The sequence below is a fragment of the Eulemur rufifrons genome, chromosome 6 (genome assembly GCF_041146395.1).
Source record: "Eulemur rufifrons isolate Redbay chromosome 6, OSU_ERuf_1, whole genome shotgun sequence".
Taxonomy (NCBI): domain Eukaryota; kingdom Metazoa; phylum Chordata; class Mammalia; order Primates; family Lemuridae; genus Eulemur; species Eulemur rufifrons.
In genome coordinates, this window is record NC_090988.1 from 100,644,966 (window position 1) to 100,666,057 (window position 21,092).

The 21,092-nt window shown below is 59.7% G+C and overlaps 1 protein-coding gene across 2 annotated transcripts in view; it reads right to left on the reverse strand.

Moving 5' to 3' along the window:
• Positions 1–1,838: 1,838 nt before the first annotated feature.
• LRP5 (LDL receptor related protein 5) overlaps positions 1,839–21,092 on the reverse strand; it is a 105,526-nt gene continuing 86,272 nt past the window's right edge. Inside the window, exons 15-23 of one of the 2 annotated variants that reach the window (XM_069471736.1) lie at positions 20,737–20,927; positions 20,070–20,279; positions 16,370–16,495; positions 12,869–13,105; positions 11,599–11,709; positions 9,921–10,157; positions 8,815–8,954; positions 4,042–4,139; positions 1,839–2,299 (exon numbers count right to left, since the gene is read on the reverse strand). In XM_069471736.1, coding sequence (XP_069327837.1) covers positions 2,038–2,299; positions 4,042–4,139; positions 8,815–8,954; positions 9,921–10,157; positions 11,599–11,709; positions 12,869–13,105; positions 16,370–16,495; positions 20,070–20,279; positions 20,737–20,927 — 1,612 coding nt within the window. In that variant the 3' untranslated portion in view covers positions 1,839–2,037. The remainder of the gene's footprint in view (positions 2,300–4,041; positions 4,140–8,814; positions 8,955–9,920; positions 10,158–11,598; positions 11,710–12,868; positions 13,106–16,369; positions 16,496–20,069; positions 20,280–20,736; positions 20,928–21,092) is intronic. The other variant, XM_069471737.1, reaches the window with a different exon arrangement.

Below are 21,092 nucleotides of genomic sequence, written 5' to 3' on the forward strand. Positions count from 1 at the left end.
CTCCGGGCCCACACAGGTACCAGGGGCCAGCAGCCCAGGCCACTCCTTCCCTGACCCCTGGCAGGCCCTCTCAGACTGGATGTCTGGCTGGGCAGAGTAGGGGTGCTCATGGGGGACCCCCACAATGCAGCTGCTGCTTCTGAGTCAAAAGTGGCCTCCACTAGGTTATCCAGGTTGACACCTTTGCTGTCCCGAGCACCTTGGGGGTACGTGGTCCAGCCTGAAAGATCAGGAACCCTGAGTGCTTGGGAGACCAGCGCCCCCGTAGGCAGCTCTGCGGCACGTGGGTGGCAGGAAACCCGGTCTTTGGGCCTAGGAGCTTTGGTGACCCTCTGGCTCTGCTGGTCTTAGCAGTGTGACCTTGGGCGAGTCTGTCACTTCCCCAAGCTCTAACAGGTCACAGCTTCCATTTGCCAAGGACCTGCTACTAGCCAGACACTTGACTGACAGGGCTTTTTCACAGACGTTTTCGCAGGGAATCTTCACCGGGCGGGTGCGCCATCAAAGGTGCAGCGCCCGTCTACGGGGCCTTGGGCGTAGGTCCCCACCCCTGTCTGCTCTCCACGCCAGCAAGTCGGCCCGTCTCCATCACTGCCAATGCTGACCCCTCACCTAGGGGGCTCCTGGGCAGTCGGGGCAGGGGTGGCGACTCCTGAAGGTCTGTCACAGGAAACCAAGGGCCGGCAGGCTCGTGTGCCCACATGTTCCTCAGCTGTCCCCTGGTGGAGCAGTCATCAGGATCCCCGTGTGTTTCGGGTGTCCTCCCACTGTGGAGGACATCTAGCAGTTGGTCGCCCACAAGACTCCTCTCCCTCAGCTGTTGGTCAGCTCATTTTCAGGGTCCCATTGGGAAGCCTGCAGGCTCACTCTAGGCATTTCTTCCAGATCCTTGTATTTTTCGTTTCTTTTTTTTTTGAGACAAGGTCTCACTCCGTCACCCAGGCTGGAGTGCAGTGGCATCATCACAGCTCACTGCAGCCTCTAACTCCTGGCCTCAAGCGATCCTCCCCTGCCTCAGCCTCCCGGAGAGCTGGGATGACAGGCACGAGGCAGCGTGCCCGGCCTTCTATTTTGGTCCTTAAGTGGAGTTGCACTCGGCACCAAGCCCACCTCCCGCCAGCCTTCTCACTGGGCTCAGAACGTTCCAGGCTGATGCACTGGGCATTTTCTCCCTGCCCTCTGAAGACGGCAGCCCCTGCCTGGCCTTCAGGAGCCCAGCATCCTCCCCATGTGATTCTCTCCATCTCCTTCCACAGTCTGGGACGCCCTGGGGGCCGGGCCTCTCTGCCTGTCTTCTGCAGCACCTCCGGGGTGGGCACACAGCAGGCCTCAGGCCTCGCCTGCCTACTGCCCCACGAGGACCGGGGGTCCTTCCTGCCTGGGCAAGTGTAGCTCGGCATAGTGGGCTCAGCAGCCCACCCAGTGTGGTGGGCACAGAAGCAGCCCCCTGCTCTTGCGATGGACAGCAGCCCTGGGCGAGCACACAAGCGGTCACAGGGCAGCCAAGACTGGCCTGGGAACAGCCCAAAGCCCAGGCACATAATCCCAGTACAACGTGAAGATGTAGGCCCTTTCTCCAATATTACCAAGAATTTGAGGACAGCAACGCAGAGCCATCCACATGTCCGTGCAGCCTGCCCTGTCTTCGAGGCCAAGGACACCTCCTAGAGAGGATGCCAGCCCCTGCAGAGGTCTCAGCCCTTCCCTGGGGGAACCCGACAGAGGGACCCTCACTCAGGACAAGCTCGCGACGCTGACCTCAGTCCAGGGGTCAGCGTTTGCTCCACAGGGACATGCAACTCAAATGCACACAGGGCACAAAAGAATGGCAGTTACGTTTTAAAAAAATTAAGTTTATAAATATTTCTCCACTGTACAAAGTTTTCCCAGCCCTGCCCACCCCATCACTGTTCACATTTCTTGCATTTTTAAAATCCCAATTATATTTATTTTTTAAATCATAAAATATATTTTTTCTTTGTTCATATTTAAAACTATTTACAGGGGCGCAGAGAGGCCAGGGTGGCCCGGCCAAGGTCAGGACGAGTCCGTGCAGGGGGACGGAGGGGGCGGGAAGAGGTGGAAGTAGCTCCGCTCTGTGGCGGGCGAGGGCGGGCAGCTGTCCTCCGCCGACAGGTACTGGCTGTGGGGCGTGGGTGGGGGCGGGTAGGGGTCTGAGTCCGAGTTCAAATCCAGGTAGTACTTGCTGGCCTTCCAGCGGCTGGCACTGTAGTCGCTGTCACACACGTCCGTGCTGCAGGGCGTTGTCGGAGGAGCCATGCCTCGAATGATGTAGGGCCTGCAAGAGACAAACGCCGTGGGCCAGGGCAGGGATTCAGGAAGGCCCGTGTGCATGTCCGCTCTGGTGGGCACAGGCATCCGGAGCTGCAAACAGGAAAGCCCTGTCCGCGGCAGCACGAGCTCCGGAAGAGGCAGGCCTGACCCGGGACCCAACCTGCTGTGTGGCCCGGGCTCATCATGCACCCTCTCTGAGCCTCAATGTCCCTGCCTCTAACATGGGCGTGGCTGCCAAGCCCAGGCCCTGTGGGGTTGCCCTTGTGGAGAACGAGGCCTCTGGAGCCTGCCTGGCTGACCATGGGCAGTAGGTACTTGACCTCTCTGAGCTTCAGTTTCTCACTGATTAAAACGGGGCATGAAGCAGTACCCATTTCAAAAGGGGCTTGTGAGGAGTAAAGGAGATTCGGCAGGAAAAGTGCTAGAAACAGTTCCCGACTGTTCCTAGAAGGTGCTCGACAACCATTCACCGTAATATCACACCGTAAACGTTGGTGACGGATGGGCCTGGAATGGTCCCATCTTGGGTTAAAGCGACTTGACTCCGGAGATGCCTCCTGCCCTGTCTTCCCAGGGGCTGCCTGACCCCTGCTGGGGCCCAGAAATCCCGAGTCAGGCCACACAGCCTGAGTCCAGGCTGGGATCTTGGTGGGTTTTAGGAGCCCGGCCCCAGCACAGCGGGGCTCACGGTGGGCGGGAAGGTGGAGCCAACACCTGGTGGCCCCAGCTGCTGTAAGGTCAGACTGTGGGGAGGGAAGATGTCTCAGCGGTGGGGCCCAGAGCTGGGTGGCAGGAGCAAAGGCACAAGGAGGGACAGGCGGGGCTGGCCTGCCTGGTGTGGATGTGGTAACTCTGGAGACAGTAGCGGATGAGGCTGCTGTGACTGTGACAGCCCGAGGTGGGCAGCAGTGCCTGGATGTGATGCTGAGGCACCAGGGGGCCACTGCAGGTCCTTGAGCAGGTGCTGACTCAGTACGGAGGGGCTGGGAATGGAGGCGGGCCGCTGCCCAGGCTGCAGTTCCCAGAAGTTGCCACTAGGTGGCGAGTGGCGCCACGCTCAGGAGGCCCCGCGGCTCCGGGACCCAGGCCCGGGGTGCCAGAGCGCTGGTGGGCTCGGGCCACCCACCACTGCCCCTGCGGAGTAGGCCCAGTGCTGCTGGGGGATGTGACATGTTGGCTGAGATCACGGGGTTAAAGGTCAGGAGACTCACCCGGGTCCACCCCAGGCTCTTACCCGGACCCCACTTCTTGACATCCCAGGGAGGAGGGGCCCGTCACCCCAATGCGGGCACTGCTGTCAGGACGAACAGCCGGCGCAGCCAGTAAGAAGCCAGGATCGTCCTGACATGGCCACGCCCTCGGGCTGGGAGGAGCACCAGCCTCCACATTCGCATTCCATCCCTGGGACTGAGGTGCCCAGAGGCGGTGTCGTGATGGTCAGGGGCCCACAGCCAGATTCCAGAGCGCGTGTGGACCCTGAAGCCCAAGTCCTCGGCCTCCCCTGCAGCGGGATGATGGGGTGGGAACACCCCTGGTGGCACCTTCAGGGCCGACAGCTCCAAGCCGTGTCCTGGCCCACAAGTGCTCCTCCCGGGGCTACCTGAAGCAGCTGCAACCCCACTGCGCTGGTTCCCGGAGGCAGCCCGGTGCCACCGAGAGCAGGAAGCGGCTGGGCCCTCCCCCACCACAGGCTGGTCTGAGTCCACGTGGCCACGACAGTCCAGGGCCCTGGTGGGGACTCCCTACCTGTACGGTCTGGCGGCGGCCGGAATGTTGGAAGAGTAGAACATGTCCATGTTGTACAGGGAAGGGTCCGTGGCAGGGGACGGAGGTGGGTTCAGGATCTGAGGAGAGCCAAGCAGAGGTGACTCGGGGCCTCGCCCAGCTGAGACTCCTCCTGCCAGCCCGCCCTGCACTGTCCCCACAGGGAGGGGCCCTGGCTGGGCCAGCTCTGCCAAGCCGGCCCCAGGCTTCCCAGGAGCCCTTTCCTGGTCCCGTTCTGGTCAGAGCGGTGAGACGCGGCAAGTGGAGGGCAGGCAGACCCCCTCTGCCCTGAAGGTCGCTGCAGTGAGAGGCAGAGAACAGGGGCACTTTTGGCCCCGGTGACCTCACCCTCCCAGAGTCACCAGCCCTGCAGGCCAGCAGTGACTCCAGGCCCACACCCAGACATTCGGCCGTAGAGGCAGAACTTCCACAAGGTCCCCAGACTCCTATGCCAGCCCCCGTCGTAGCCAGCCTGACCGGCTGCAGCAGCAGATGTCCCCCGGCCCCGGCGTGCCCACCTGCACCAGGGAGCACCTGGCCAAGCTCCTCGGGGACTTCTCCGCTAACTCTCCTTCTGACTTTTACTTCCACACCTCCTGCCACCACCAGACAGTCTAACTCCTGTAACGGCATCCTTATTCCTAACACGCAGGTGGCTCTGTGTCCCTGCTCGGCCCTGACCCATGCGCAGGGCTCCCCACGCTGAGGGAGGGGCCCCAGCCCCACTGCCAGAAAAAGGCGCCCCTTTCTCAAGGGCCTGTACTGCCACTTGCCCCCAAACTGCGATAATAAGTAGATAAATCTGCCATGTGAACGTGCCTTCCAGAGCCAGGAAGTATACAACCAGCCCCACAAAGGGACAGAGGGACCCCCACACAGGTCTGCACCCTCCCCAGCAACTGCTGCTGACAGCACCCTAGCCCTGTACCCAGCTCAAAGTGTGCAGGGCCTACTGGGTCCCATACAGCCATCCCTGTAAAGGACACGGCCCGATCCAAGCTCCTACAGAGAAATGGGAACAGGGCCGTCACTGTGTGCCCTGAAGGACTGAATTCTTCCAGGTCCCCTAGGGTGTAGAAAGGGCACAGCCTTCCATGCTGCACATATCTGGGTCAAGTCCTGTTTCATCCAGCTGTAGCATGAACCCTGGGGAGGGACGTCACCTCTCTGAGCCTCGATTTATGCATCTCTAAAATGGGGTCAAGAAGACCTGCTTCACAGGCTGCCCTGACAACTGAGAGTTACCAGCAGGAAGTCCCAGCCCTTCCCCTGCCCTTGGGAAGCAGCTCTGGGCCCCGCTCCTTATCCTGGGGAGGGTCCACTCAGCCCAGATAGCTAGCGCAGGATCCCGCAGGATCTGACCCCAAGGTTGGAGGGCACAACACTGGGGGGCGGGTGGGCGTGGGGCGTCCAGAACAGAGGGCAGGCAGAGAAGCAGCCGGCAAGGCCTCCCACAGCTGCCCTGGCCCCGGGCCCGTGGGCTCCCGTTTCCACACCTGCCGTAACTTGGCTGGACCTGGTTGGTCTTCACCTGCACCTTCCAAGGCAAGCTGAGATCCTGCCCGAGCCCCCTCCTCTGCTGGGTATGCCTGCTCCTCCCCCGCAGGGCACTGGGGACATTAAGGTGAGAGGATGTTTTCCAAATACTGCAGTGGGCAGATTTCTGTCCAGTTTCACCACTGCAGCACCTCAGCGACTTCTCAGCCATCTGGTGAACCACAGCTATACCCTGTTCAACAAGGACTGGATCTCAGCCCTGGGGGTCTCTTCCTTGGGAGCGCTACCTTGGCCCACCTGCTGTTCCTGCGGCCTCAGAGTTCTCTTTCTCTCTCTTTGGCCAATGCCCTGTCATTCCAAGCCCTGTTAACATGCCTAGGTACTAAACTTCCCGTGTTCCAATTACCACGTGGTCTCTGTCTCCTGACTGCATACCATAGTGCAAGTCACCTGGCAGCCAACAGCAAAGAGACAAGTGGACACCTGTACATCTCACTACATTCCGGGAGGTTGGAGGATTTAAACATAAAACAAAAAGCATGAGGACACTAAGAAAGAGAACGTGGAAGGGAGTTTTCTTATGATCAGAGTAGAGAAGGCCTTTCTGAGCATGACCAAAAGCACATCAGGCACCATAAAAGATTAACAATTGCATTGGATGAATGGCAAAACATACCATAACCCAAATCAAAAGACAAAAACACTGGGAAACAAATATTTTCAACACATATCCCAGGCAATGGGCCAATTTCCTCAGCATCTCTGCATCTAAAGAGATCTTGCCAATAAGTAGGGAAAGTATCAACAATCCAATATAAAAAGGATGTATGCACAGACCCTTCTAAGAAAAATAAAATGACAAAGGTTCTTAAACACACAAAAAAAGATGTTCAGTGTCATTCATAATAAAAGAAATACAGGCCAGGTGCGGTGGCACACACCTGTAGTCCTAGCTCCGAGCCCTTTGGGAGGCCAAGGTGGGAGGATCTCAAGTCCAGGAGTTGGAGGCTGCAGCAAGCTGTGATCGAACCACTGCACCCCAGCCTGGGTGGCAGAGCAACACCCTGTCTCTAATAATTAATAACTAACTAAATAAATATTTAAGATTTCAACATGATTCCCTGCATTAGACGGGTGGAGAGCAGTTCGACAGGGACAACCTTGCCGTGTGGCCCTCTGCTGGCAGAAAGATGGACTGTCCTCTGGGGAGGCCATTTGGCAAAGGCCGTCAGAATGGCCAAGGCTCGGCCTTGCAGGGGGACTCGGACACTGTCCGCAGGGGCCCAGCCACACCTGACAAAGGGCACTGCTCAGCCACTAAGAACAGGACGGTGCTGCCCTTGAAGCAGAACCAAGCTGCGGGTGCAGGGGAGGTGGGGCGTCTGGGAGTGTTGAGAGTCGGCCAGCCCGGCCCCAGCACCTGCAGGCAGGACGCCCAGGGCCAGCAGTTGCCACTCGGTTCCTCAGACCCCTTGATGCAAACCGGGGCTGACAGCACCTCCTCCTAGAGACAGGCTGACGTGTGCCACGGCAGGGCGTGTGCGGCCGCCGGGCGCCGCAGCGGTGCTCGGTCAGGGCCAGCTTTCGAGTACCCTGAGCGACAGGCAAGGCTGAGTGGCTCCTTGAGCTGCCATCTTTTGGGTTTTCACAAGCACATATGTAAAACATATGAATAAGGTCAAAGGGTCACACCCGTGTCCTGCGGTGACACTGTGCTTACGCAGTTGGGCAGGATGCTCCCACTGGAGGAAACTGAGCAGGCGGCAGACAAATCCCTCCGGAGTATTTCTTACAACTGCACAAAACCTACTATGATCTCTTTGCAGGGAAAATAAAGTCCGTACTCTTGTGTACTTGTGTAGGTCCGGATTACCCCTGGGAGGACGTACAAGAAACCCACCACGGGACACGCCTCCGGTGGGGGGGTCCCCGCTTGGCATGGGGGTGGGGCCTCTTCCGTCTGCAGGTTCTTCGGTGCCTTTTGAATTTTGTGCCATGGGTACGTATCACTTTGCTAATTTAAAAATAGCCGGCTCCATACACGGTTTCTTTAGGGATGATAAAAACATTCTAAAATTAACCGCGGTGAGGGTTGCACACATCTGTGAACACGCCAGTGGGCGAACTGCATGGTTAAACCATCAAGCGTCTAGACACAGCTGGCTGGTCAGTGTCTTCTCTGACAGCCTGGACAGAGAAGTCACTCCCCTGAGCCTCCTGGTGCATGCTCGGGAAGGGCGGGGGAGGGGAGCGAGGGGAGCTGCTTCCTGGAGTAAACTTGGCCTTACAGGGGTCCTGTGCTCAGCTGGCTAGGTGGGCTCTCTGGGAGCGACGGCAGCAGGAGCACAAGAAGAATGGTGGGAGTTTTCTAACCTCTGGCTCTGGGCTTCCTTTGTCCCTAAACAGTCAGGCCCTGGGGCCTACAGGAAACTCAGTTCCTGTCTAGCAAACCAGAGAGAACCCTCTTCTCCCTCTTTTGCATGCCCCGCCCCCACCCGTCAGGCCTGCCAGGGGCAGGTGCGATAAGGAGGGAACACCCCAGACGTCAGAGACACTCAGAAGGGCATGAAGGACCAGCCCGGGAAGGCGGGGTTCACTGGGGAGACCCCAGAGGAAGCCTAAGCGGTTGTTCTCACCTTAGAATGGCACAGGGCTGCAGGACTGGGTTTGGGAGGAATGAGAAGCAAAGAAAGCACGTCAAGTCAGAGCCCAGTGCTTACACAAGCTGGCCCTGGCACCCTGGGCTGTGCCCGCCGAGGGTCCCCTCGGGAAGCCGGAGGGCATCGGTGCCGCAGCCTCTTCACATTGCGCGGTAGGGCGAGGCTCAGCCAGCGCCAGCCCTCACCCGCTCCGCTGCCCACAGACATCACCTGCGTCTGTCCTTCGGAAAACAATCCAGCTATTTCCTAGGGCTGCGCGGGACAACAGGGCGAGCCGGGGGGAGGGCCGCGGGCAGCTCCCGCAGGCAGACAGGCCCACAGCCACGAGGGGCTGGCGGAACACAGACCGCCCGGTGGACTACGGGTGAGACTCAGCCTTTATCTTTTCCTGTGGTTTTCAGATCACCCACGCGAACGAGGATTACACTTTTCTAAGTAGAAAACAAGGTCATTAAAAAAAAAGCCAAAGGGGTGTGGAGAGGGAGGAAGGTGAGCACCCGCACGGTGCGCTAGTCACCCACTCTGGGAAGCCCCCACCGGCCAGCACTGACGGTGACGGCCCGGCTGGCCCACCCGCCCCTCCCTGCCCGCGACTCACCGGCGGGTACAGCGTGGCCTTCGTGCTGGACGAGCTGCTGGACGAGGCCCCGGTGACGTGGTTGCGGTCGTAGAGGGGCACCCCGCCCCGGCCCCCCATCAGGCTCACGGAGCTCATCATGGACTTTCCACATGAGATGCCTGCCAGGGGAGGGGACGAGGTGGCTCAGGTGGCCCGGCCCTGCCACAGACACACTGCATCCTCCCCAGCTCTGCTGCCCCGAGATCCAGCCCGCACCTCCCACAGGCCTCTCTGGCCATGTCCGGCACAAGCTCACCCAGGCTCACATCAAGTGGCCAGACGCCCAGCACCTGCCCCGGGGCCCGTGGGCCTGTGGGAACTCAGTGGGGCTTGGCTCAGAGCCTGCCAGGCACACACGGGTCCCCGCCCTCCGGGGCTGCTGGGATGGTGACGGTGCCACCACATGGGCTTCCAGGAGGTCCTGAGAAACCCTGATGACCTCACCCCCCAGGGAGAATCAGGCCACATCTGCACCTTGACATCGGGCCTGACGAGACTGACTTGGGGTGATGCTGGGACAGAGAGGGGTCCCGGGGCAATCCCCAAGGTGGCCCTGGAGCCGTAGGGGCACCTTCAGAGCTCGCAGCGACCTCACCTTCCCAGACACACGAGCACCCATGTGACGCAAACCAGCAAGGTCCAGCCCCGTGGTGCAGCCCCCGGGGCATCCAGAAGCCTGACCTGCGCTCCCGGTGCCCAGGCCACGTCGAAACCCTAGCTGCGCAGCCACAAGTCCTAGCTGCTCTTAAGACAAAGCTGCTATCACATGAGCGACTCTGTTAGCTCTACAGGGAGCCCAGCTGCCCCCCACGTTCATTTCTGAGGGACATAAGGACTTGAGGATGACTCAGGACACGTCCCACAAGAATACCGAGGGCAAGTCTGAGGGATCCCCCACCCCTCCAGAGGGCGGGCCGTGGGCGCACAGGCCTCCGTGCTGAGGGACTGTGGCGCGAGCACAGGCCCGGCAAGGAAGGCCAGTGCCGGGACCGGGCCGCAGGGTCTGCCATGTGCACACGAGGCGCGTGGCTGCGGCACCCCGGCCACCACCGTCCCTGCCGGGCCCTCGGTCTCGAGCTCCTTACCTGTGAAGGGACCGTGCTGGGAGCCGCCCGGGGCTATGAAATTGAGGGGCACGTGGGGGGTCCCGCTGACGTACTCATGCGGGAAGGGCCCACTGGCCCCCGAGTAGCGCTGGCACACCACACGCTGGCACACAAAATAGACCCCGCCCATGACGAAGAGGGAGAGGATGATGCCGATGACCGGCCCGATGGCGCTGCTGTGGCCTGGGGTGTCGTCCGAGGGCGGCTTGGTGATCTCTGCAGGGCACAGAGGGGAAGGGGTGGCCGACATGAACCCAGAGGAATGGGCCCTCCTGGGGGCTGACACTGCATGCCCTGGGGGTGGCTCTGCCGGGCCCAGCACCCACTGACGGAGGGCCGGGGGTGGGGGCGGTGAGGAGAGGCCGGGGCTGGGCCCGGGCAGCCTTGCCCATCCCAGGGCCTGCAGCCTGCCAGGAACACCTTCCTCTTCCTCCTCCCGGCCCCTACCCGGCCTCCCCACATCCCCTCAACCAGTCTCCTTTGTCCAGGGGCCCTGGGTGGTGGCTGGATGTGAGTGCGTTCCCACTGGCCCTGGGTTCTGCAGCGCGGGAGGGCCCTGGAGCTGGGTTTGAGGAGCTGCCCACCTGGCCACAGGGTGGGGCCGCCACGGAGGAGGTTTCCAGGCTCCAGACTCAACTTTGACAAAGGCACATTCCCCTTCCCATGGGGTGGGCCAACGATCCTGAGCACAGTCAACTACAACCCCTCCCGCAGGCCAGAACCCCAAAGGAGAGGGGAGGACAACTGCTGGCTCTGGTGACAAAGTTGACTGTGAGCAAGTATCACCCCCTACACGGTGGGGCCCACAGTCACGCTGAGGCCCAGGCACAGACATGGTCAGACTGGGAACCTGCCCAGCAGAGAAGCAGGGACCCCTGTGGCCTCCGCTGCTGCCATCTGTCCCCAGGTCCCTCTTGAGATGGCACCTGAGGTGCCTGACCTGGGCTGGCATGAAGGTGCAAAAGTGTTCAGGGAGACCCTGGGGAAACCTCCTCTCCACACCCCCCACCTCCAGACTCCTCACTCTCTGGCAGCCGGAAGAGCTCTCAGACCAGGTCCCTCTGCAGTGAGGGGGTGGCCATGTCCTCAGAAACACTGATTCCTTCCTATTTCCTATCTGGAACTCCAGCTCCCTTCCTGTCTGAATCAGACAGCCTTTCAAGAGCTACCGCCTCCAGGAAGTCTTCCCTGGAGTCTTCCCTGACTGCCCTGGCCTCCCATACTCTAGCCCCTGTATCCCTGAATATACAGGCCATGTCACTTGAGTGGCATGTGGGACATGTTGTGTATGTGAGTGTGCACGAGATGCGTGTATGTCCGTGTATATGTGTATCCACATGCATGCACCTCGCTCCTCAGCCTGACAGCCAGCAGCCGGGGATCAGGACCACCACGGCCTTCAGAGTAATCCTGCTGCCCGACAGGTGCTGCTGAGCGAGGCACTGTCTCTAAGAGCCTGTGGCCCAGCTGGGGACACCTACAGATCACAAGATCACTCTCTCCCCTCCTGGCCACTGCCTCCCCCAAGGAACCTCCCAGCTCCCTCAGGCCCCCCTGAGACCCTGCTTAGAAGGCAAACTTCCTCCCCCGCCCAGGCCCCACTCTCCCGGGGGAACCCAGCGCAGGCGCCCACGCCCTCTGCCGGAAGCTGGCTCACCGCACATGAGCTCGTCGGAGCCGTCGATGCAGTCAGGGAAGGAGTCGCACTGCTGCTTGATGAGGACGCACTGGCCGCTGGCACAGCGGAACTGGTTGGGCAGGCAGATGGCTGCAAGGAGGGGCCGCACACTCAGAGGCTGGGGCCGCCCAAGGTCTGGGCTCCAAGCGGAGAGCGGGCGGATGGGACCCTTTCTAGGACCAGGTCAGGACCGGTCACAGCTGATCCCGTCTCCACTGTTCCATGGCCTATGCCACGCCAGGGGAGGGATGAGACCTCAGTGCTCCTCTCGTCCCCCAGGAGGTATTTGACAGGCGCCTATCATGGGTCAGGCACACACACCTCGAAGACTAACAGACAGCTCTGCACAAGGCTCTCCAGGTTACAGGGGGTGGGGTGGGGTAAGTGCCAACGAGGGGAACAGCCAAGAAGAGCCTTGGCTCCCCGAGTGGGTGGTACAGGGAGTGACAGGGCCCTGGCAGAGCTCGGAGATAGGGAGGCAGCCCATGGCCTTCGGAGAGGGAGGCAGAGCTAGGATGGCACTGACCGCTGCCTGCGCCTCCCAGTGCTGGCCTGAAGGGAGCCGCAGCTCCATGCAGAAGGCAGCTGCTGCGGCTCAGCACTGGCCAACCAGCTAAGCTCCCCTCCTGTCCCGCCCCAGGAACCAGAGACAAGGGGACCCTGTCTTCGCTATGCATGGAATGACTTTCTGGTAACCAACCAAACAGGTCATTTATGGAAGGAAAATTCAGAGGAGGCACAAAAGAAAAATGTTTCGCTGTCAAGATCTAAAGGAGGATCCTGCTGGTCAGAGTGGGCCCAGGATGCCTAAGCAAATCTCTCTGTAACTCCTGGTTCAACGGGTTGCTAGAGACCACCCAGGGAAGAGTGCTACCTCGCACACTGTTCAGTGGAGGACACACTGTCTTGGGCTGGGATTTACCAGTGTGTGAGCCGTGGAACCTCCAGCCCACTCCCAGATTTGCCCTGAGTTTCCATAAAACTCTTCAGTGAATTCGGGAAGGCGAGAGGGCCTCGCTCTGTCTGCCTTAAAGTCAAACCACCTGGTGGGACAGGATGGCGGTCTGATCACAGCGCTTTTCTTTCTTGGGCCTAAAACTAACATCTTTCCTTCCCAAAGGTGTGGAGGACCTGGCGATTTCTCCAAGCGAAGGTTTTTCAGAGCCCCTACTCATGTGATGCCAGACGGAGCCCCAAGTGCCACACCTAGGAGGGCAGGACAAGTGGCCTTGGCGGTGCAGGGCCTCACCGTCACAGTCGGCCTCGTCCGAGCGGTCCTGGCAGTCGGCCTCGCCGTCACAGCGCAGACGCAGGTCCACACACTGGCCCCGCGCGCAGGGGAACTGGGCGGCCGAGCACACCGGGCAGCCCTCCTCGTCGCTCTGGTCGTCACACTCAGGGAAGCCGTCACAGCGCCAGGCCCCAGGGATGCAGTCGATCTCCCCCGTGGCACACGCAAACTGGTCGGGGGAGCAGGTGGGAGGCTCTGTGGAAGGGACAGAGAATGTCACACACGGTCCTGCCCAGGGAACTCCGGGCCACGGCGCGATGAGGCTGCAGAGCAGGAGACACGCGCCGGCTGCGTGTCCCTGAGGCCCGGGAGCTGCACCCACACGTCCTCCATCGCCGCATCTGTGCATACTCACACCTCCCGCCCCGGTGCAGAGTGAAGGCAGGGCGTCGTAGGTGTCTGTGGCTAGACGACTGCACCTTTCTGTTTGTGTTTCACTGCAGAGGGGAAAGAGGCTGGCTGGGAACCTGGTCTCAGCAGCAGGCACCACCCCAAACACGGCAGAAGTGCCTGGGCGGGAACTCAGCCTTGACTGTTGACAAGCCGGGGCAAGTCCCCTTCCTCCGGGCCTCAGGCCCAGGCCAGGCTATGGATCCGGTGTGGGCCAGCACACACCTGGGCCCGGCCACACCTGAGCGCCCACTGCACCCCTGTCAGGAGATGGAGGAGCAGACGGTGGGTGGTCAGCACCCACCCTGAGACGGGCTTGGGGCTGCTAGGGAAGTAGAGACCCTGCAGGAGGTCAGTGTGCCCATGAGCAGGGCGGGAGCTGGCAAAGGACACGGTCGCCCGGTCCCAGGCCCCTGCAGAGGAGGAGACTGAGGCAAGGCAGGAGGGCTGAGGACACCGCGGGGGAGGGCGGGAAGGCTCCCTGAGGGAGGTGGCCTGGGAGGGCAAGGGCCACTTCCTACCGGGGACTGTGGCCAGGGCCAAGCACGAGGGCACCAGCACAGCCCCTCAGCCTTGGGGCTGCCCCTGTTTCCCAGGACTCCCCCACCATTTGTGAGGAAAGTCACAGAAAATGGAGTGAGGCTGGTTCGGGGAGGGGACGCTGGGAAATCGGCCAAAGCGCCACGTTAATGCTGAGCGGCAGTCCCGGCACGCCAGGCTCTGACAAGGAAACAAGCATGCCTTCCCGCTGCAACGATGCGTGTGAGCCTCCGGGCACTCGGAACCCCTGTGCCTCCTCTATAACCGCACAGATCACTCGGGAGAACAGGGACGGTGACATGCAGGGACCTGAGCAAGGACAAATCTCTTGGGAAACAAAGAGAAGCCACTGTCATCACTGGGCTCGGCAGAAGGACACGCCAGGGCCAGCAGGGTCCCAGGCGCCCACAGCATCTGAGAGGAGTCAACAAGGGCCGTCTGCAAACTGCGTCTGGCCATGGGAGACGTGGGGACGGTGGCCTGCCCCACACCTGCACCGGAGCCCCAGAGGCCCCGGGCCCGCACTGTTGTTCACCTGAGCCCCAGCAGGGGAGAAGAGGGCGCCTGGGCCACCTGTGGGGCCAGGCCATGAGGTGCGACCGGCCAGCAGGCCAGGCAGCCGTGGCTGGAGGGTCGGGCAGGGCCGGGAGGGAACCCGAGCTTCCCTCAGCAGCCGTGAGACCACGGCATCCCTCAGCCTCCCGACACCTGCGTTTCCCCATCTCTAAAGCAGAAGCAGCCCATCCGCCACCAGGTCCTCAGGAGGAGTATCTGCAATGGTAGGGGCAGAGCCAGGGCGCGCCGGCTGGGGCGAGGTCCAAAACGCCGGGACCACTCAGGCAACACCGGCCCCGCCGGCCTCCTGCTGCTCTCGTCTGAGAACCTTAGCGTCCTGGGCCTTCTGTGGTCTCCCCAGAGGCACCTGCACAGTACGTACATGTCTCCCAAGCCATGAGGCAGGAGCCTGGTGTCCCCGAGGCTGGGGGGCCGGAGCCCAGGCGGGGCAGGTGGAGGGAGGCGGGGTGGGGGGGGCCGTCTACCATCCCCTCCCTTGGCCGGGCAGCTCTGGTGTCTGGGGAGCTGCAAGGACATCCTTGGACTGCAAAGCCACATGAGCCCTGGGCAGGAACTTGAAGAAAAGCCACCAGGAAGCTCAGGAAGGGGGACAGCCACAAAATGTGTCCCCTGCTCTTAACCAAACCCTCTGGGGTTCAAGGTGGGAGGCAGGGCAGGAGAAAGCTCCAGAAGGATGGGTGCTGGGGTCTCCCTCCCCGAGCTCCCAGGCAACGGCCAGTCTCTCCAGGAGCAAGACAAACCACTGGAAAGAACAGGTGTCCCCATGCCAAGCCTGTGTGTGCGGCCGTCCCCGTGCGTAGGATGGGGGTGGGGACAAGGAGGACGCTGACCCCCCTGCAGCTCACAGAGGAGAAGGGGAGCTGAGCCGAGCACAGAAACCACATGATCCAAGACTGTCGGGCGCAGCAGAGAGGAAGCCCTGGGGAGTGGGCTTCACCAGGGTGATATCAAGATGGGCACTTTTATTCCACCTGCCACCCCGGTGACACAGCATCTGGCATTCCTGCACATCACATGTCAGGGACCAGGTGAAGTGCCTGAATGTTACTGCCCACAACAACCCACTAGGTAAGTGCCCTCAATTTCATGGAGGAGAAAACAGAGACTGAAAGAGGGCCAGTGACAGCCGGGGTTGCTCAGCTGGGAAGTGGCAGAGCTGGGATTTGAATCTAGATCTCTCTGACCCCAATGCCCACCTTCTTCACCCTCCCACCACCACCACCACCAAGCCCTAGCAGGAGAAGAGGGTCAGGGGAGAAGGAGGGGAAAAGACAGAACTACAAGGATGAACGGACAAATCTGCTATGAGACTTGGAGACTTCATGTCCCCATCAATCACTGGCAGCTGGAGCAGGCAGTCAGGAAAGATACAGACGCCCTCATCAGCGCCATCAATCAACTGGATCTAATTGACATTTCCAGAACACTCCATCCAACAACAGCAGAATCCACACACTTCTTAAGCGCACATGGAACATTCATCAAGATAGACCAAATGTTGGGCCATAAAAACACCCCTAACACATTTGAAGTAATAGAAATCATAGAAAATAGGCTCTCAGACCACAGTAGAATTAAGCTAGAAATCAGTAACAGAGAGATACTTAGAAAATCCCCACCTATCTGAAGACTAACAATACTTCTACATAATATGTGGGCCAAAGAAGTCATCTTAGAAGAAATATAAAAATATACGAATTATCTGAAAATGAAAATACAACTTATCAGAACTTGTGGGATGCAGTAAAAGCAACACTTAGAGGAAAATTCATAGCACTGAATGCATTATATAATATGTTTCAAAAGAAAGGAGAGCAAAAGAAGAGATGATCTAATTTGGAGATTGGATGCCATACGGAAGTGATTTTAAAAGGATGCCAGGTAATAATCCAGCAGGCAGAGAATCGGGTCCCTGAACATCATCCCAACAGAAAGTGCCAAGGTCACACCTACCACCACAGGTCAGCAAGTTCTGCAGGAGCACGAGGTGGACTGGGCATGAGCACCGTGGTGTCCCGTCACCCTTGGCGATACAGATGTGGGAGCAACCGCCGTTGTCGCGGGCACATGGGTGGGCAGCTGCAGGGACAAAACAAGACAGGAGAGGTCAGGCTCTGCCTCCCACCTCAGAACTGCAGTCTGGAAGGTGGTGGAGATGGGCTAGGTGAGAATTCACAAGAACTGGCCCTCCTGTAGGCCAGGGCCCTATGGGAGATCCTCTCACTTAACCGTATGGACAGACCACAGTCTGTTTCTAATGACGTAGAAATTGACACAAAAATGGAAGATGGAAGCAGTCATAGAACTAGTCTAACATCACAGCCCAGCCGCACCAGCCCCCACTGTACCCACAACCCACACTGCCCATCCGTCTCTCTCTCATGGTATAGTGGGGTGGATGGTGCCCCCACACCCGAAAAGATATGCCCACGTCCTAACCCAGGGAATCTGTGAGTAGAACCTTATTTGGAAAACGGGTCTCTGCAGATGGAATTAAGGTAAGGACCTCAAGATGAGGTCATCCTGGATTATGTGGGTGAGCCCTAAATCCAATGACAAGTGTCCTTATACGAGGTGACAGAAGAGATAAAGACACAGAGGAGATGGCCACATGAAGACAGAGGCAGAGGTGGGAGTGACGCAGTCACAAGCCATGAAACACCCGCAACCGCCAGTACCAGAAGGGGCAAGGAACCAGCCCTCCCCTGGAGCCTACGGAGGCAGCACAGCCCTGCCAACACCTTGACCGTGGACTTCTGGCCTCCAGAACAGTGGGAAAGTAAATTTCTGTTGTTTTAAGTCACTCAGTTTGTGGTCATTTGTTACAGCAGCTATGGGACACTAATACACATGGGAATTAAGCAGCAAAGGCACCAAGGCCCGGGGAACCTACACTCCTCCACTCAGTTGCCCAAATGTGTCCAACAACCTGAACAGGAAGCGGGCGGCCGGCAGGGCAGGCTGCCCACCCCCAGGTGAGAAGAAATGGCAGAAAACACTCTGCACTCCCCACCCTATCCTACCCAGAAAAATATCAAGTGTCCCACCTCAACCTCAAGGATTAGGTGTTTTTATAAATGGCAAGTCAAGATTTAGAGCCAGCAAACTTTTTCTACGAAGAGCCAGAAAGTTAGTAATTTTCATTTTGTGGGCTGGCCCGTCGCTCACAACTACTCAATTCTGCCAGTCGTAGCACAAAGGCAGCCATGGATGGTACAGAACAGGTGCGGCGGCTGTGTGCCAATAAAACTTTATTTACAAACACGGGCAACGGTCTGGTTTTGGCCTGGGTGCCCAGCCCTGGTTTAGAGTTTAGCTATGAGATCTCACAGGAAAGCAGGCTGAAAGGCCCACACCCCAAGTAAACAGAGAATTCATCTAAGCCTCTCGTGCCCTCACCAAAAACAAGGAGACGCTCCATGTCACCCAAAACATCTCACAAGAGCACCCATGGGGACATCTGGTTTCCAGCCTGATCCCTGCTCAAACGTTTCCTGGGTCCCCATCCCTCCAGCTCCCAGGGGCTGCTGGTCAGTGTTCCTGGCTCTACTGACAACAGCAGGCAACAGATCCAGACTCGTGAGGTCCACGTTCACCAAGCTGACCATCTGCCAGCAATGCTGAAGGCCCAATGACACCCAGTATCCCTGACTTTGCTGAGGACAGCACAAGGGGCAGGAAGACACAGGTGTTCTAACCTGTATCCACTGGGTGCCTCAACTGTCCAGAAGCTATTTACCCAGCAACTTCACCTCCCCAGGACCTGGCCGAGAACCCACAAGGACAGCAGAGCAAGGAGCCCCACGACCTCACTGCGGCTGATGTGTTCGTATTTTACACACGACTCTACTGAACGTGAACACCAATGTGCCCAACCCACAGGGGACAAGCCACAGGGAAGTCCAATGGCCAAGCCATGGGCTCTGGCCGCAAATCCAAGCCTCTCCCTACTTATGAGCCAGGTGGCAGGTGACAAGTTAACACCCTTTCTGCGCCTTGCTGTCCTCAGCTGTAAAATGGGATTATTGTGAAATAACATACACAGCGTACTAACATGCTACCCACAGCGATGCCAGAGGGTCAAATCACTGTGCCAGCCACAGGTAGAGCTGAGCACTGACCCAAGTGAGGCGGGAGGATTAGGAGCAGTTACTGAGACAGAGGGGAAGGTAACAGAGAGAGGGACTCTAGGGGCCATGGGCATGGCCGCAAGGAGCCAGGGGAGGCTGGCAAGGTGGGCGAGCAGCCCCAGCACCCAGAAGGCCAGAGTTTGAAGGGGCTGCCCTGAGTTGGAGGAACCTGGTATGTCCTGGGCAAGCGGGGTAGAGACAGGCAATAGCTGCAACCTAAGAACAGGTGCCTTTGGGACAAGACTACCTGCCAGCTGCATGGCACAGAGCTGAGGGCACAAGAGAGGAAGCAGCCAGGCCAGGGGGAGGCCTGGAGGGACGGCAGGCTGGGACCGGGTGGAGGCAGTGAACAGGTTTCCACCAGACTCGGCAGGCAGAGTGCACAGGATCAGTGGTGGACAAGACACTGTGGAGACAGTGGGATGCAGAGAGGCGGCAGAGGTGAGGATGGGTGCTGCCCCCAGCCCCCGACCACTGGAGGTGAGTCTGCCACGTGGCCAGACCATGGACAGCACAGGACAGGGACAGCCCTGCTCACTGCTCTGTCCCCAGAGCCAAGCTCCCAGCTTGCGGTCTGCGTGTATTTCCTGAATGAAGAGAGAGAAAGTGAGAGGACAGAGAGACAGGCAGACGCTCGCACACACCCCTTCGTACACAGCTGGCCACCTCCAGAGGGGGAGGAGGAAACGAGGGGTCCCAGCTGCAGAGGCCCCCTCGGTCCCAAGCCCAGGGTACAGCAAGCCAGTGGCAGGCAGAATCCTAAAATGCCCCCCAGATTTCCCACCCTAACCGCCAGCACCGTGGATGTGATGAGCTATCAGGCCCGTGCCGGCACCTCACATGGCAAAGGGGATGTTGTGGAAGTAATTAAGGTTACGAATCAGTTGACTCTGAGTTCATCAAAGGGGAGACCAACCTAAAGGTGGGCTGGGTCTCATCAGGGCCCTTTAAATGAGAGTGGGCTCCCCGGGTGGCAGGAGAAGGGGATGTCAGAGGGGCTGACACAAGGGCCTCTCCATGGCTGAGACTAAGGGGCCATAGGCGGGGACCTGAGATGGCTCTAGGAGGTGAGAGTGGTCCCCGGCGCACAGCCAGAAAGAAAACAGGCCTCAGTCCAACCACCACCAACCCCCTGAATGAGCGTGGAAATGGATTTCTCCCCAGAGCCTCGGCTAAGGGCCCAGCCCGGCCAACACCTTGATTTTGGCCCCGTGAGAACCTGAGCAGAGAACCCAGGTGAGCCACACTGTGCCTGCACTTCCAGCCTACAGAGCTGCGGGACAGCAAGTGGCTGTTGCCTTAAAGTGTTAACTTTGTGGTGATCTGTTCTGCAGCAAAAGAAAATGACCACCGATGCCTTGGGACATCCGGGTACCCTCTGAACTCCAGCTGAGGTCAGGCCAGCTCGCACACTGGCCTTCCTCCAAGGGGGCTGGTTCGGGGGTCACTGTGCTCTGGTCAGATATTTGCCCTCCCCAAAGGGACCCCCGCCCACTTCACCACCCACTGCCAGCCCCACATACAGAACTCCTCCAGGCTGACTTCCTCCACGCCGTGGACGCCCGTGAGATGGGCCACACGGCCCTGGACTCGCGTGCGCTTGTCCCCAGTGGTCTTCTCCACTCGCTCGATCATCTGCTGCTGGCGGTCGATCCAGTAGAGGTGCTTGCCCAGCACAGTCAGGCCCACGGGCTGCACAATGTTGGCATCCTCCAGGGTCAGGCGGTTGGCCCCTGCAAGCAGGTCGAGGCCCCTGAGCGGTAGCTGACCTCAAAGGCTCACCCCACACTCGGTCCGCGAGAACACAGGTTGGAAGAGGGGGCTGCCAGGGAGCCCACGGAAGCCTGTGCTCTGGCCAGGGCTGGGAGCCGGTGCAGGTGCCCTGGAAGCAGGCAGATCCGGGACAAGCCCCGAGACACCTCTCCTCCCACCTGGGCTGGCCTTGGAATCAAGGCCACTGGCCCCAACTGTGGTTCTGGTCACCGGTTTCTGCAAGCCCAGCACCTCCCCGTCCCCACCCAGCCCGCTGTAGAGAACAGCCAGGGGACCTAAGCCCCGCTCTGGTCCAAGAAGGCCCACGGTGGAGCAGCTGCTAGCACAGGTGGGGCGGAGGCCAGGGTGCAATCCTGCTCTGTCCCCTGTGGACTTCCGAGGGACCCGGCGCCGGGAAGGAGGCCCTGGGGGGAGTACCTGACAGGTCGCAGCTCTCGATGCGCTTCAGGTCCGCATCCACCCAGAAGAGCTTGCCCAGCGTGTTGTCCACCACCAGGGCCACGGGGCGGATGAGGCCCGTGGTGAAGAGGACCTCGCGCTCGGTGCCGTCCAGGGCCGCACGCTCGATCTTGGCTGCACGGTCCTGCATGTTGGTGAAGTACAGGTACCTGCGGGAGGGCAGTGGGTGAAGGACAGGTGCTGGGGGCTCCTGCTGCCGCTGAGGCGTCTCCTCTGCCAGCCCCGAGCTTACAGAAGCGCCAGGCTGCCCCGATCCTGCCGGGTGTCCAGGGCATCCGGCCAGGCTGTGGATGGTTTCAGATTAGAAGGCCCCC